General features: G+C 43.5%; 1 protein-coding gene across 1 annotated transcript; it reads left to right on the top strand.

Moving 5' to 3' along the window:
• The first annotated feature begins 648 nt into the window (after positions 1–648).
• LOC147894096 (putative serine/threonine-protein kinase PBL7) lies at positions 649–12805 on the top strand. Its single transcript, XM_087384579.1, has 5 exons — positions 649–1097; positions 2207–2394; positions 2488–2677; positions 3072–3463; positions 11829–12805. The coding sequence occupies exons 1-5, from the start codon at positions 992–994 to the stop codon at positions 12354–12356; spliced, it is 1404 nt and encodes a 467-aa protein (XP_087240705.1). The 5' UTR covers positions 649–991; the 3' UTR covers positions 12357–12805.
• The last annotated feature ends 676 nt before the right edge of the window (positions 12806–13481 follow it).

Raw genomic sequence — 13481 nt, 5'->3', positions numbered from 1 at the left:
ATTCACTTGCGAATGGTAGATGATGAAAAAATGTCTGGCTCCCAAGCATGCCCATTAGAGTGTCCACTCTCATTCAGCCAATGAAAAATTGTATGGAAGTAGAGATAGCGCTAGGAGGAGTTGATCATGGAGCCCACAGTGTATCACTTCACTGACATGCCATCTGCCCCTTTGCGAATACAATGGCGGACAAGCATATAGCTCAAAAGGGCGGACGGCATGCACTTGGGCTTCATGAATCCGTGGATGAGTCTCAAGCCCCCTTTAGGAGGCAAGAGAGTTAAAAATAAATAAAATTTAAAAATAAAGTGTCGAATGTATCATAAGGGGTGGTTGGCCCAAAAAGATGAGTTACAAAATTTGGCCGTGAGGATGGGCCTGTGGTGCGTGGCTTCCCCTGGAGGATGAAAAGAGGGCACACATACTAACAAAGGGCCGCACAAACTTCTAGCAGGCATCTGCCACCACAAGAGGCTCTATAGTGTCGAGGATGAGGTGAGGTTACTCGTTACGTGAGTGAAAATGGCAGGCAAGAGAGGTGAGGGAAGGATAGTAGTTTTAGGTTGTATATAATTGAGAGATAAGATAAGGTTAAGTAATACAATGGAAAAAGGGACTGGTGTAAAGAGACCTAGATGGAAGGGAGTGTGTGTGAAGGGACTTAAGTGTAGGGAAGCAAAGCTACCTTGCAACCTCTTCTCCTGCTTGTTTGTGAGCTTGGGGGAGCTCCCCAGCTATGGCGATGGCGATGAAGATGGCGATGGCGAGGGAGATGGCTATGGCGATTGCAATCGCAATAGCAAGTTCAATGGCTATCTCTCTGTCTTTTCTCATGGCTTCCACTCCAAGCTTTCTTCCGCCAATGCATCGCTTCCTTAGATCTCGAGCTCTGCAGCTCCTCTCATCATGGCCCTTTCCTCACTCTTTGCTGCCCCTCTCGCTCGAGATTCCACAGCTCTGATCTCCCTCCCTCCCCCTGTGCTCGCTCGGCATGGGCTGCTTTCCCTGCTTCAGGTCCCAGGAGTTGGATGGCGCGGATTTGAATACAGCGGATAGCAGAAGAGACGGGCAATCCAACCACTCGAAAAGCTCTTCCGGTAAGCTCTCCAAGCTTTCACGCAGATCCGCATTTCCGTTTCCAGGTTGCTACGGCCTTTATCGCGGAGCTTCTGTGGCTTTTCTGGGCACATTTACCCTCGTTGCCGTCGTCAACGGCATAATAATGTATGGAGTAGCCGCATCCGGCCTATGAACGTGTATATCGCTGCAAAGTTCTGTTGAGATCAACCTCGGTGTCTGGTGACTGGTCGATGGGTATATCCTGTAAGTCGCGCTCGTGGACATATGGATAGAATTTGACAAAGCTTGGAGGCAATTTGGTTATTTGCCTTTGTGTTGACCATATACCGAGAAGTCCTTAACAAGACGTTCCATTGTCAGAAGAGTAATGTGGACTCTTCTTTCTAGACTTCTGTTGCCGAAAGTCCTTTAGTCTTTCGGTAAGGGTCTGTTTTACTCACTCAACTGGTTTGAAACGCGTAGTTTGCGGCGATGTGACCTCATCGCAATGTTCAACTTCAGGAATTAACGTCCGTAATGGATTCCTTTTCGTACCGTCTGTTCTTGTCGCCTCGCCCCCTCTGTGATGAGCTAGCGAGTGAGGCATTTTATGAGCCCTTGCAAACGGGGACAGAATTCTTGATGAGATGCAGATCTGATCCTATTGATATCTCCGACTCTTGTTGCCTGGTCAGACGTTCTTTATCAAATTAAGGGTTGCATTAATTAGTAACCTAACATAGGTATACTCTTTGTCAGGAAGCCACAATTCAGAATATAGCTTAATGCTGCTTTTTAGGATCCATACTTGTCAACCTAGTAGTATTATTTTGCATAACGATTGTCCAAGATAATTTCTTTGGACTTCATTGGACAATTCATCTAATAAAGGCTATACGTTGTGTAGCAATTTCAGATGCTAGAGGTTCGAAGTTCAAATTGAGACGTAAGCTGGCATGTGAGCATGCCACAGTTATTAACTCTCCTACCTGTCAATCGTCTTTGAAAGGCTCAAGCTTTGATAAATGAAGTGTTGGCCTGTCTTACGTTGTTTTCCAATCATTATTTCTGTGGTTTGGAATCAATATATTATTGACTTAGTTCAAACTTTACGAAACAATCTTGTGGGTTTGATTCTGAAATGTAGGAAAGTTCAAGTCAAAAGATTCTTTTGACAGCAAAAAGGAGGACCCTAGCAGCACACGGCACATTGCTGCTCAGACTTTTACATTCAAAGAGCTTGCAGCTGCCACCAAAAATTTTAGACAAGAATGCCTGATAGGGGAAGGAGGCTTTGGCCGTGTGTATAAAGGACGTCTTGAAAGTACTAACCAGGTATTCTTTCTAAAAATGATAAATGTTTTAATGTGAGGGCTATTATGTAAAAGAGAGAATTGTAAAAGCCTAATCAACAGTTCTGAATGGCAGATTGTAGCTGTGAAGCAGCTTGATCGGAATGGACTGCAGGGGAATAGAGAATTTCTTGTGGAGGTCTTGATGCTCAGTTTGCTTCATCATCCTAATCTCGTAAATTTGATAGGCTATTGTGCGGATGGCGATCAAAGACTTCTTGTTTATGAGTATATGCCCTTGGGAAGTTTGGAGGACCACTTACACGGTGGGTTGATTTCTTTTCTGGAGAGAGGGATGCACGTTCGTTGTAGCATTTAAGCGCTCACTCATCATATTGTTATTTCTACCCAAGTTAAGCAACCTACGGTGGCTCTTCAGCCCTTGATACAGAGGTGTCATCCCTTAGGCTGGTTGCATACTAATTTATGCATGCTCAAGTATATTGCAATGCTTTTGTTCCACTTGTATTTTAGAAGAATTGATTATGTGGGATATAGCTACTATTGTATAGATCCTCTCCTCTATTCATTCTTGATGGCAAGGGTCAACATCTAGTGTGGCTTGAGTCTCTGTTGCTACGTTGTATTCTTTACTTAATTTTTAGTCATTTTCTTATAAATTTGAATGATTTAGATTGATGAATGCATGGCTGTTTGCAGATCTTTCCCCTGACAAAGAGCCCCTTGATTGGAACACGCGCATGAAGATTGCTGCAGGTGCGGCACGAGGTTTGGAGTATCTGCATGACAAAGCAAATCCCCCTGTTATTTACCGAGATTTCAAATCTTCAAATATTTTACTTGATGAGGAATATAACCCAAAGCTATCTGATTTTGGGCTAGCCAAGCTGGGCCCTGTGGGTGATAAAACACATGTCTCTACACGAGTGATGGGAACGTATGGTTACTGTGCTCCGGAGTATGCAATGACTGGTCAATTAACTTTGAAGTCAGATGTGTATAGTTTTGGAGTGGTGTTATTGGAGCTGATTACTGGGAGGAAAGCTATTGACAATGCTAGGGTCACAGGGGAACACAATCTCGTGGCCTGGGTACTGACAATTCTACTACCTTGACAGTTCTGCAATGGTTTTTGGGTTGCATGTTCCCTCTCACACAATAGTTCTGAGAATGTATAAATGCATATACTTGGAAAGAAGAAAGTAAAGGCTTTTTGAGAACTGTAGGAATTTAAAGGTCCTTGAGAACCAAAACATAGCCATACATAAATGCTTCCACAGAAACTCTTTTAAGTGTCACCATAACTTTTGAATTGTATTACAGAAGAGAGAGCCCAGATGGGCTTCACCTCCTAATCAGCCTTCTCTTTTGTAATATCATAACCTTCAGTGATATACGCTTCTTATCTTGCACATATGCTTCGTCCCCTTGCAAAATGGAATGATGGGTGCTAGTCAGTGGATAAACAATGCACCTTGCGAAAGTTTACACACCATAGGAACATAACAGGTGAGGTCATGGATGATAGATCTTAGGATTATAGATTATTATGCTAGCTCCATTGTCGTTCATGCATCCATATATTGGTATGCAAGTGGCCACATGGTTGTACTTTATTGTATCTTTTAAAAAATGATGAACTGCAATAGTATTGAGGAGGACATCATAGAGTTTTGTTTCTCACGTGATTGCCAACGAAAGAGACAACAGGGTGTTTGCTTTTACTTGGTCTGGAATCCTAGAGCTAGACCTCAAGCACAGGGTTGGGTTCTTGTTTCAGAACCTATGGCTAGGTGGTGAATGGTGGCTCCCTTTATTATGCATTGTTTATGATAGAGAGTATCTTTTGTTGAATTATTCCTTGCTTTAAGGTTTTTGTGTCTTGCTTTCTTCTCTTGTGGAACATTATGATGGGTAGCCTTCAGCTTCTTGTTAAGGTGATTACCCAAGTATGGGACCTCGCAAGGTATCTGTCCGGTTGTGGGCCTCATGAGTCTAAATTTATGTCTCATAAGTTTTGATACAAAGGGGGCAATACAACATTGGTTTGGATACTTGATCATCCAACTCATGTTCAAGAACCCTTGATTGAACAAGCAGGGATAGTGGCCTCAGGTCTATAGTACTCAAGGTGCCCGGTGCATAGCATCAAACTTGGGTGATGCTGCGTAGCTTCAGTCTCTTAACCTGCCTCAATTTGGAATCTATGGGACGATGTTCGAACTAGCTCGTCGTAATCCATATGGCATGGAGACGTGGATCTATAGGTATCTTGGTGCTTAAGCGAGGCCATCCTCAGCCAATTGAACAAAATTCTCTCTATACAATGCCATTTTGGGTGCATGTGCTTGTGACAGAGAGATGCATTTACACCTGCTATAGATCCTTGGATCACGCAACGAATTTTCTAATGTATGAGACGTCAAGTGGGGAAATCTAGGGAGCACTGGTTGTGGGGGAGATGATCAGTAGACAAGAATGGAACCAACTGGTTTTGTGTACCAGCCATCCTCATCCTCCTCCAACTGCAAGCTATAATTTGAAAGAAGTGTCTGGCTTGCAAATTTGCAAGTATGATATCATGTGCATTCTCTCTCTCTCTCTCTCTCTCTCTCTCTATATATATATATATATATATATATATATATAGGCAAGTAGGTAGGTAGACTCACTCTGAGTCCGGCCGACCCAGCAGGTGTCGCGCCCAGTAGCTCATACCTTATCTGGCAGGATTGCATTGCTTGAAGATGCCTTGCAACAATTATTAGCGCAACAGTTACAGACCAATGCAGGGCAGTCTGAACTTAGGAGAGCTCTTCTTGAATCCGTTTTGCAGAAAGTAGGCATCAATCCATTGATACCACGCTCGTGGGGCCTGTTTCAGCGTGTAAAGTGCCTTCTTTAGTTTACAGACTTTATCTTTTGAACCGGGGATCACAAAACCTGGTGGTTGTTCCACGTATACCTCCTCCTTGAGATCTCCATTCAGAAAGGCGGATTTTACATCCATCTGAAACACAGGTCAACTTTCCTGTGCTGCTAAAGTCAAAACACTGCGAATTGTGGTTAGTCGAGCTGTGGGAGCAAAAGTATTGTGATAATCAAAACCATGTATCTGTGCGAATCTTTTGCCACGAGCTGAGCCTTGTACTTATCCGACGTGCTGTCGGACTTGTACTTAGTCTTGTACATCCACTTGGTGCCGATTACCTTGCGTTTTGGTGGTCGATCCACAAGGTCCCAAGTGTTGTTCTTCATTATGGAGCCTTACTCCGACTGCATAGCCTCCATCCACTTATTATCACCTTGTTCCTCTTCAAGACACTTGGGTTCTTTAGCACGGATCACCTCTGTCATCAAAGCGTAGTTGACCAAGTGTTTCTGCGTCCTTCTTTGCTCCTCTAATCTTTTGGACCGGCGATGTTCGGATGGTTCCTCCTCAATGGTTGGAGGTTCTCTACCGTCCAAAAGCTGCTTTACCCACTTCGGGAATGGTCGTTGCCATTGTGGTTCTGCAGGCTCTTCTTCCTCTTCTTTATCTTGAATCCTCCTAAGCACAGTTGGGGGAGTTCGGTTTGCTGTTGGTGGTTGTACTAGATGGATATCTTGGTCCTGGTTGTCTGGGAAGGAAGCATTCTCCTCCAATTGATGCGGCTGTTCTGAGAAGACCACATCGCGACTTACTATTACCTTCTTGGTAACAGTATTATAGAGACGGTAACCCTTTGCCTCTTCATTGTAGCCCAAGAAAATACACTTCTGGCTCTTCGGTTTCCATTTGGTCCTGTTAGCATCAGGGACATGCACAAAATAGTCACATCCAAAAACTCTAAAATGTGTAGCGGAAGGTTTCTTACCAGAAAAGGCCTGCAGTGGAGTCATCCCGTTCACAGCCTTCGTATAGCTACGATTCAGAATGTAAACTGTCGTGTTACATGCTTTAGCTCAGAAAGTCTTTGGCAAATCTTTTCCTTTCATCATACTCCTGTCCATTTCGCAAATGACGCACATCTTGCGCTTTGCTACTCCATTTTGTTGTGATGTATGTGGCGGGGGTTTCTGTCTCTTGATCCCGTGACTTTTGCAGTAACTTTCGAATTTACTTGATGTGAACTCACCACCTTTGTCTGATCTCAACTTTTTCACCTTCCTCCCCGTTTCTTTCTCGACCATTACATGTCATTCTTTGAACTTACTAAAAGCCTCATCTTTAGTTTTCAGGAAGTATATGCATATCCTTCTACTGTAGTCGTCGATCAGCGTCATGAAGTAGTAGGAACCACCCAAAGCTTCCATCTCCATCTTTTCGCAGAGGTCCATGTGAACGAGCTCTAGAGGAGCCTTTGCCCTATTGGCCTCTTTAGGAAAGGGCTGCCGATGTTGCTTGTCCATCATGCAAGCTTCACATACATCGGGCAGATTTGTAATTTTTGGTAGGTCTGCAATCATTCCAGTTTTATGTATCTCCATCAAAGAACTAAGGTTTAGATGACCAAACCTCTCATGCCACAGCTTAGTGTTGCTCACATTGGCTTGAGCATTGAAAGCTGAGAGTTTGTAGATGTTGCGCCGTGTACCTTTACCAACGATCTTTCCTTGAAGATCCAAAATCTGTGCGCCATTCTTATCGAAGTAAACTTTGAGGTCTCGATCCGTGATCGCAGAAAGGGACTACAAGTTCCTCTTGATATCTAGCACATAAAGAACATCGGACAACTGTTTTACAACTCCATTTGACTTGAGAGCAATCATACCTTTTCCTTTTGCTGGACATTTTACATCATTGCCGACTGCTATCAGGATGTCATTTCCTACCGGATGTAGAGTGGTATACCAATCCTTCCGACTGGTCATGTGGCGCGATGCACCACTATCAATAATCCAAGGTTCATCCGCAGGTACATGAACTGCCTCCGTGCAAATCTTCTCAATTGCTACGAACAGCTCTACTGGTACTGCCTGCGCGTTGTTGCTGGACTCTTTCTTTACTTCGTTCTTCTCATTTGCAATATTCTTTCGGCACTCATTTTGCTTGTGCCCTGCCTTGTTGCAATAGAAGCACTTTATCTTCTTCTTTCTCTTTTTATCATCATGAGAAGATGGATTACCAGAGTCCTTATCCTTACCTTTCTTTGATCCAGCGGAGAAAGCCGAAGCCGAGAAAGCCGAATCTTCTCCAGTCCTTGTCTTTTGACGCATCTCCTCCTCCATAAGTATCGCGCTGAAATCCTCAAAGTTGAGGGGCGGATTTATGTTCTGCGTATTCAGCGCCGTAATAATACCGCCGTACTTTGGTGGGAGAATCCGTATGCACCTTCGTGCTAGATTCTCGTTGGTGATGGTGATGCCAATCGCAGTCATCTGATTGCGCAGATTCTTTACCCTGGTGATGAACTTCTCTGCCGTTTAAGAAGGGGTTGCAATCGGAGGTTGATTGCCGTGGCTAGAATCTTGTTACAAGTCCCCAGAAGTGTGATAGGCCTGACAGTTTCTTGTTCGCGAGTTGAGTCTCCAGATTTTGAATCCACGTCTGATTTGTGGTCTCGTACTGATTTTTCAAGACCGTCCATGCCTCTTCCGCTGTGGTGACATGTTGAATTAACGCCATGACAGAATCACTTACACTGCAGACAATAGAACATAGCGCATCTGCATTTCTTCTTGTCCACACGAGAATCTGATCCGCAGTTGGTACTATCTGTTGTCCTGCAACCGGCTTCACGTTCACCTCAGTAGCAGTATCCCAAAGCTCGTATGCGCTTAGGATGATCTTCATCTTGAACTTCTAGAGTGGATAGTTAGTGCCGTCCAACTTTTCGCTTTCGCCGAACGGTGGGATTCGCAGTCTTGCAGGTATGGCCATCTCTCACAATCTGCTCACAAACAGAAACACACTACCAAATCTTCTTGCCAGAGCCTAAGCTTTGATACCATGTAAGAAAACAATACAACGTCTGTGCTCAACAGATAATAGGATCTCGTATGCAAGAGAGAAAAGTAGATAGTATGGAGAATCAAAAATTTGATTACTGTAAAACTGATGCAATAGATGGCGCTGCCTCCCAGCCGTGCGCTCTTGTGTGAGAAGCTTCGATGGCGTGCTGGAAACAGTAGAGGACGGAGGTTGGACGCTAAGGAATCAGGGTTGTTGTAGCCAGTGATAATTATGGGCTTCACGGGCTTGCTCTTACATAGCCACCAGTCGTAGTTAGTTAGACCCAATTTGGGAGTCGACCCAAAATAGGCTACCGACCACACGTTAGAACCGTGGCGCAGAATAGAGCCATCCGGGATCATCTGGGGCTCCAAATGGGCCCCGCAACTTGAGAGTGGGCTGCCCCGGGAAATGCTCCGTCTACCCTCAGTGCGGTCAGTCATGGGATGCCTTCCCGCACTTGCATGTAGCCTAGTTGGCAATGTGCCAACTCTATCTGAAGCCGTCCAGCCATCAGGCCACACATGCCCCCATCTGGTGTCCAAACCAGGACCTACCGGATAACCTAGCTACTCAAATGCTTTCTCCTCATATGGGGGGCTTACAAGTAGAGTTAGCTGGTTCCCGCATAGTTACACGAGAGTGGAGCATTGATATCTAACAGAGAATCCAAAGTAATAGAAAGTAGCCACTGGCAGTCCGTGGAGATATCCAGGGAAAGAAAGGCCCAAAAATCCTTCGAGTAAAGTGCAATCTCTGCAAAACACCAAGACTGAGATCTATAGAATCACAGAATGGGCACCAAACTATCTCTCAAACTCTGAAACACAGAAATGTCAGATTAGATGCACTTAGTTCTAGTAATTGTAGTTAGAAAGATTTTTAGAAGTCAATGTTTTCAAAACTAACATGATCAAAATTCTTGGAACTCAGGGAAAATAAATTAGGAATCAGAAAATCCACCTTCAGAAGTAGTTACAGGTGAATGAAATTCTGAACTGAGGGAAACAGCTTGAAATGAAATTGCAATTCAATCACAGGCTGAAACTATAATTGAAACTACCTTCTGTCCCGCGCTTGGAAATATAAAAATAGCAGGTCTGAAGTGGGTTTGACCAAATCGTCAGGTTAGGAGGAAGAAAGAGCAGATTCAGCTCAGAATTTTTTGAGGAGTGGCCCACAACGTCAATAGTGAGCAACAGGAAAGGGAAAATTCGTCAAGGGGGTGCTTTGCTGCTTGGAATTGTTTTCCAATCTCTTCCTTTCTATGGAAACACTGTTGCATGTCTTTGGCAGGTTCAAAACTGCTCTAGGCTGTTCCTAGGTGAATCACAATCAAGGTGGGAGCCTCCTAGATGTGAAAACATGTGCTTGGGAGGTATGTATATAGCACTGGCAGAAGGAGAGAGCAAGAGAGCAGCAAGAGAGCTGAAGCGAGTGGTAAGAATCCCAGCCAGCTAAAACCAATCACACTTTTCTTATACCTTCTAACTAAAAGCAAAAACTCTAAAAGCTAGGAAATTTAAAAAATCAAGCTAGAAAATTGCAAATAGTCAACAAAAACGTTTTTTTAAGCTTATTAGTTTCTTGCTTTAATATTTACTTAGTTTTTGTAGATTAAAGTAGTATTTGCCCCATGACGCCTCTACCCATACACACAATTAATTAAACGAATAGGCCTAGAACAAATACAATCCTATGCTTGCTAGGGTCACAACTTGATCTAGACAACTTAGAATTGACCTAACCCATCTTTTAGACCGTAACTAGTGCATGTAATGAGTGATCAAGGTGCTTATCCTAACACTCTAAGATTATAGCTTTTAAAGATCACATCTGCCTTATGGTTAAGCACTACGTGATCTTGATCTACATTGATCAAGCCACTTAGTACGAAGACTTTGTATAATAATGGATGCTCAGGTATGTGTGTGTGTGTGTGGATTTGTGTGTGAGACATCTGCCTCATGGTTAAGCACTATGCGATCTTGATCTACACTGATCAAGCCACTTAGTACGAAGACTTTGTATAATAATGGATGCTTAGGTATGTGTGTGTGTGTGGATTTGTGTGTGAGAGAGCATATGTTTATACTATGGTCTACACACACTGTTGGGACTGATGACGTCAGTGGGGATGTCATAGTAGCTAGTCCGTGCTATGCATGATGGAGTTATGGTTTTCAACCTTACGAGTGACTATTGTGAGATTGATGAAACTGCACTATGTAGTGTTTTTAGAGGATGAGTTTGGGCATGTTGTTGGATTCATCTAGATATTTGCTCCTATACATAGCAAAGTTGTGAGCTTGTATAAAGCCTCCTCTATTCTCACTCGTGCAATGACCTTATCCATGTCTTTTGTTCTAATGACAATCTCCGATCATTGAATTTTACCTGCATCTTATTCTTTGGCAGAGCACTCTCCAAAAGCACGCTCTTACAAAGGTTTGCAACATAATAGATATTAGAGAGTACCTCTTCATTACGGTGACTGGTGGCGGTCAAGATGTAGCCAATCCATTGAGTGAACAACTTCTAATTGCCTCTTTTGATTTGGACTCCTCTATAGGGTGTGTTTACTTTTCCTCTTTTGGTCCGCCACTTTCTTGCAATCTGTTACAAAATGACCAGGCTTGTTGGAGTAGGGAGATTTCTTCTTTTTTGGTCTCCACTGCTTTAAGAGTCTTAACCCTCTGAAGAATATTGTCATCCTTGGGCTTGCTCTCGCCGGGATTATAACAAGGTTACCTTCACCTAAGTGAGACACAAGTACGGGCTTCTTATCGTCTTGGTTACATATTCGCCCTGGTCTCAAAGGGGGGTGGCCTCGAATGTTCCCCCATTGTAACATCGATTACAAAGCCTTTGAAGCTTCATGGAAGCATCTTTAAAAGGGCATGCAGAGTGCATTGGTGCCCCATCTTTTGACCAACTTTGTCAATTTCCTGTAATCAGATTCTATAAATTCAATGGTACAATCTGAGTTTGCCAGTTTGCATGTTGAATTGAGCTTGCTTACTCCAACAGCAGAGGTTCATGGGAGAAAGTTTACGGAGGTAAGGCCACATGAGCAAGGGATTTTGTGTAACCTGTATCTAAATATAGATTTGAGCTACCAAAGTGGGTCCAAGATATGATTGAGAGGGAGTATTTGAGAACTATGTTTACAGTAGTTTCTGCACCATGACTTGGCTATAAAAGTTTGGATGAGATCTCTTCTCCCTCCTCTGAAAGAGTGCATTTCTAATCTGTGATGGAGTTTGCAGAAGTAATCTGGTGAATTTGGAACCGTTTTTGCATCTTGAGGGTGGGCTTTAGGACTGCATGGTACATTTCTACATAACCTACACTGGGAGTCCAGTCGATGGCATGTCCATAATGTGTAGACTCGGTCATGAAGTGAGGTGAATGGTCGAGTTGCAGATTAACAGCACATGGTTTGCAAAGTTTTGCTTTTGAATAATTTGATGTTTTTACAACTACCCTGATGTGACTTGTGCCGATGTTTTAAAATGTAGGCTCGGCCACTTTTCAAGGATCGCAGGAAGTTCCCTTACATGGCAGATCCATTGCTTCAGGGTCAGTATCCTATGCGAGGCCTATATCAAGCACTTGCTGTTGCGGCAATGTGCCTCCAAGAGCAGGCTTCTACTCGGCCTTTGATTGGGGATGTAGTCACGGCACTCACATATTTAGCGTCTCAAACTTATGATCCCTCAGTCCATGCTGCTAACAAGTTCGGACCGTCTACACCAGGTAGAGATAAGAAAGAGAGGGAAAGGAGAGTAAGTAACTCTGCAGATGAGGCAGGGGCAAAGACCGTTCGTCAGGGCAGTTCAAGGTCACCTCGCCGCCAGGGTTCCCCAGATGCTCACTTGAAGGAGGGATGGACACGGGGCTCAAATGGAGCAGTGGAAGAGGCAGGGTCCGGAAGGAGAAGTTACAGGGATAGTTGGGATAAGAGTGATGGGCAGAGGGATAGCCCTGGACCAGGCTGGAAAACTCCACAAAGAGGACACAGAGCATCCACCTCAGTTTATGACTGAGTCTGGACAATAGCAGAGCCCCTGGAGAAGCTGTTGAAGCTCTTAGCCCATGACTGGTAACATGGTTTCCTCAGTGAATCGTCATGCATTCATTCGAGCACATGTTTTCTCAGTCAAGCAGTATATGTCCTTGCTGATCGCTCAATGTATCCAGCAAGAGTTGTAAGGGTAGCCTTCACACCTGCAGGCTCCTGTCCAACATATCACGAGTGACAGAGAGGTGCTTGTGTTTACATTGCAGAAGGTCCTGCTCACGTGGAAGGCTTTTGGATGTAAAGGATATCTCTCACAAACCAGATGGTAGTTGCTTTTAAATAGTACAAATATCGTTTGGCAGGTTGGGTTTAATATGCCAGTGGACAGTTACGTGGGAGATTGATGCATGTGGCTTTTGTTTGATGCAGAAACTGTCCTGTAAGATAAGATTACTGCCTTCATGTGTGTGCTTATGCCCACTTGGAAGTATATTTCTTGATCTGTGTAAGCAATTGTTTCTTGTGAGAAATCTGATTATTTTCCTTGTAAGATTATTATGTGACCTGATAGGTCTGCAAAATAGGTTTTTTGGAATCGCATGGAGGTTTGAGGTCAGACGAGTATTTTTACAGAGAATCCAGCAGATGCATTGATCGTTGTGTTTCCTCATTATGGCATAATCTGTGACTGAATGTGGGGAAATCATAATCCAATAATTCTTTAATTTCTTGCTTTGGGTACTCTGGAGATATCAGGAAAACATTTCTATGTTCAGTGTACATGTGATAGTTCTTTTCTTACGCATGGCCAAGTCAGGGAGCTCCCAATTATGTATAGTTCTTTTTAAAAACGTTGTAACATTTTCTGGAGGAATTTCCACGTATGATTTTGAAAGCTTCAAATTACGAGCCTTCATTTTTCCTTTCTGTAAAGACTTTCAATTAAATAAATTATGCAGATAAAAGCATCTTACGTTATCTCTGCTCAACAAATAATACAACCACAACTTAAGGGCAGGCAACAGCAGGCCACATGCTTATGAGCGCTTCCCATCTGCCCTGCCCTTTATTATTCAGTGCTGCATGACTTTTCAATTCTGGGTACCAAAGTTTAATTGTAGGATTACTATATGAGCTGTCCTTTCCCTAA

This window comes from Dipteris shenzhenensis, chromosome 14, assembly GCF_047967505.1.
Source record: "Dipteris shenzhenensis isolate YYH24624 ecotype China chromosome 14, Dip_SZ_1.0, whole genome shotgun sequence".
Lineage (NCBI taxonomy): Eukaryota > Viridiplantae > Streptophyta > Polypodiopsida > Gleicheniales > Dipteridaceae > Dipteris > Dipteris shenzhenensis.
Note: the sequence above shows the minus strand (reverse complement) of the source record. Positions and strands in the feature narration are given on the sequence as shown.

Bases quoted from the DNA above. Each gene is read 5' to 3' on its own strand.
- LOC147894096 (XM_087384579.1), top strand. From the start codon at position 992: ATGGGCTGCTTTCCCTGCTTCAGGTCCCAGGAGTTGGATGGCGCGGAT. The intron at 1,098-2,206 runs GTAAGCTCTCCA...TCTGAAATGTAG, and splicing joins CCACTCGAAAAGCTCTTCCG to GAAAGTTCAAGTCAAAAGAT. The intron at 3,464-11,828 runs GTACTGACAATT...TTTAAAATGTAG, and splicing joins AACACAATCTCGTGGCCTGG to GCTCGGCCACTTTTCAAGGA.